This window comes from Parasteatoda tepidariorum, unplaced genomic scaffold (genome assembly GCF_043381705.1).
Source record: "Parasteatoda tepidariorum isolate YZ-2023 unplaced genomic scaffold, CAS_Ptep_4.0 HiC_scaffold_7232, whole genome shotgun sequence".
NCBI lineage: Eukaryota > Metazoa > Arthropoda > Arachnida > Araneae > Theridiidae > Parasteatoda > Parasteatoda tepidariorum.
This window is the reverse complement of record NW_027261893.1, coordinates 199-3,487: the sequence shown is the minus strand read 5'-3', so window position 1 is coordinate 3,487 and position 3,289 is coordinate 199. Positions and strand designations below refer to the sequence as shown.

The following is a 3,289-nucleotide window of genomic DNA, read 5'->3' as shown; positions in this document are numbered from 1 at the left end:
CTTTACATTGTAATTCTAGTATTTGTAATTCTAGTATTTGTAATCCTAGTAACTACTAATTCATTGTGCAATTTATATAAATGTTTGTAATAAATAAGAGAAAATTATGTTTTTATTTAGAAGCTGCGGGTTAGTTTCAAAGGAGGACGGGTACATTGTTGGACAAGCCGTCCTCTGGGACGGGTAAAATTTCTCAGTTTTCTCGAGCCCTGCAAATTTTAATAAATTGATACACGGATGTAAACAATCGCGTCAAAGCACTAAAGCTGTACAGCGTATCACCTGATTCTACATAGTCCAATAATGTGGCCGTATATAGGGGGGAAAGAAGGGTAGAAGGTATACCTAGATGTATGAGACGTATAGAGAAACTGATGAAGAGAAGGGAGAAGATTTGCAGCCTGAGGTTTCCTGTCCTCGGTTTGGCACACGTCTTGAAACTCTCCTTCACATTGTCCAATCTGAAGAGATCCCTGAACATCATCCCTTTACTCATGTCCCTCACTTTAGTCTCCAGAACATAGAACTTCATCCAGAGGAAGGCCAGTGCAAAACTGAAGGGACCGATGCACATGACGGGAAGGTAACCACCCGCCCGGAACACTTGACCACCCACGAAAGAACCAGTCGGGGTGGCCATGATCGTAAAGAATTCCAGGACTGCGTAACGGGTTTGACGGGATCTGGAATTCATTTAAACAGTTCATATCAACATGTCATTTTAATTTCAATTGGAAAAACAATAATGACACAATTTCTTAAGATTTTGCGACTCTTTGTACAACATATAAATTTTTTTAGTGCTTACTAATAACTATCTAAAAATAATATCAAAAATATTAAAAATGAATTTTAAACAAATTTCTTTATGCAATAGTTCTTTCACAATCAAGTCATTTAGACTGCTTTTGGACAATACAGTCTGTTAACATATATTTCTGGAAAATGAAACATTTTTTTGACTGTTTCATTTTTTTCTTCATATTATTATAAAAGTTTGAAAAGGTTTTTTTTGTTTTATGACAGAAATGAAATTTTAAACGCAATAACTACCGTATTTATAATTTTTACATACACATAATAAAGTAACGGGTCTTACTCAATGAGAGCAAATGAAACAAGAAGTGTTAAATATAAAAACACAACACTATGACATTTTACATCCCGAAACCCGCATTTTCCCTCCCTCGACTGAAGTCGGTGGAAGACCTCTCATGCCATCTATTAAGAAAATAGTCCATTAAGAAGTAGAAACGAACTCAGCTTCACACGTTCTCCAGCCCGAAGTCATCACAAAGACGTTGCCCGAACTGGATTCGGCAGTCTCTTAGTGTTAGAAGTTTTACTAATAACATACTTTGAGTTAAAACTTAATACATGCTACATAGAATATCTCATTTTAATATTGATTCTCTGCTGAAGAAAGATTCCATTATTTTGAGAAATCGCGTCATAAAAAGTCCGATGAAAAGATTGTTTTCTGAAGTGTTCTTGGAAATACCATTCTGTAAGAAAATTTGAAACATTTCCTGTAACTTATCGGACGTCGTCTGTTAAGTAGGGCAATAATGCTGACCTTTTCATCTAAGAAACTTCTTCTTGTGATATATAAATATTTTTAGGGTCATTGAGATTCTATCATGAAAATTTTTAAAAAATGGCAAAAATTTGCTCATTACAGATTCCGACCCAACCGCTGAAACAAGTCGATGCCGAATTGACTGATCCTTAATTTTGTTACAAATTAAATTTTGCTGTAAATCAAAAGCAAAGACAAAATTCAGCATTTGACTCTCAAAAGTTTAGCTCACTGTAGAAACTCGTGCCCAAAGTGAAATGAAATCATTTCTGGAAATGAGTTCCTCTTTTATCAAAATTTGATTCAGCTGCAGTGATGAGACACGCACTCTTAAGATTATATGTAAAATCTTCATTATCAGAGGTGATACTGTCTTTATGAGACCGTTCGTGCATCAGTGGGTTAACATTGTAAGGCAAAATAAAAAGTGTATAGAAAAATCTCCTGAATAAAAACCCATTATGCGCATATAAAAGTATTGCCTATAAACTCGTGCAAATTATGTCATTATTAAAAGAACTTCAGTGGGTCTAATTATTATATACTAGGAGGCTCTTATTAGCGTTTTATATAATATAGATACTTTTATAATTATTATTATGTACATTTTTTTTATTATTATATCTCATAATATCTAATTATTATAATACCTGATGTAACAAATATTTCATATTCATATCGTCTAATGTATCGAATTTATATTATATATAACCTAATTTAGCCCATTGAGACTCGAACAAAAATAAGTTCGTAAAAACGATAAAGCTAGTATCACCTGTATGATTAAGATTTTACGTAGAGTGCGTTTAATAATTTATGCAGGGGACTGTACGCGTGGAATACAAACTTTTATTGACTTCATTTAACATAATAGTTGAAAGTTAATATAGCTCGAAAAGATAAACCTTTCGTCTGTGACATCTGAGAGGTAGCTGTAAGTGGATGAGATGATGATGATGAATCCTCCGCAACATCCGGAGAGGGATGCACTTGCCAGGTACCAGGAGGGAGGGGCATTCGGTACCGATGTTATCACCGTCTGCAAGAAACTGTCCAAGAATACACCCGCACTCGCTATCAGTATGGGATACTTTCGACTGTACCGATCACTCCACGGACCTATCAACAAAATTATTAAATGCATTCAGAGGGAAGTTTAACATGATGGAAACCCATATCATAACAAAATATCAATGTTTTTGAAGGTAATCCAAGTCAAACATTTTGATGGTTTTCCATAACCATAATCTTGATTCAAAAATTTTGATCAAAGTTTTAATCAAACATTTTGATGATTTTCCATTGCCATAACCAACATAATCTTGATGGTAACCATCAGTAATTCCCTCATGAACCATTATATTTTTTGATGGTAACCAACATAAGTAAACCAGTGTAGGAATTCGGACTGATTTAGGATGGTCCAACAGAAAAGAAAAAACCCTGATTGCTTCGATGGTATGAGAACCAACAGGAATTTCAATTAAAAACCATCATGGATTGTGGGTTCGTGGGTATCTGTGCTGTTTCATAGCGTGGGGTTTTAGGAATAAGCACTCTTATATGTAACAATCACTATTTATTAATGATTTACAACATTTGAAATTTAAAATACGATGGAGATGCGTCTTAACGCAACACCAGCGGATGAAGAATTTAAACTGAAACTTAGAGAGGGAAAGTCAAGATTCGCATGCGTGATACGATAGT

The 3,289-nt window shown here is 34.5% G+C and overlaps 1 protein-coding gene across 1 annotated transcript; it reads right to left on the bottom strand.

The window, feature by feature from the left end:
* Positions 1-63: 63 nt before the first annotated feature.
* On the bottom strand, positions 64-2,858 carry LOC122273710 (proton-coupled folate transporter-like). Its single transcript, XM_043057733.2, has 2 exons — positions 2,485-2,858; positions 64-683 (listed from the first exon to the last, which is right to left on the bottom strand). The coding sequence occupies exons 1-2, from the start codon at positions 2,721-2,723 to the stop codon at positions 194-196; spliced, it is 729 nt and encodes a 242-aa protein (XP_042913667.2). The 5' UTR covers positions 2,724-2,858; the 3' UTR covers positions 64-193.
* Between the last annotated feature and the right edge of the window lie 431 nt (positions 2,859-3,289).

Excerpts from the sequence above, each read along its gene's own strand:
- LOC122273710 (XM_043057733.2), bottom strand. The coding sequence starts at position 2,723 with ATGCATTTAATAATTTTGTTGATAGGTCCGTGGAGTGATCGGTACAGT. Across the intron at positions 684-2,484 it reads TCAGATGTCACAGACGAAAG|ATCCCGTCAAACCCGTTACG; the intron begins GTTTATCTTTTC and ends AATGAATTCCAG.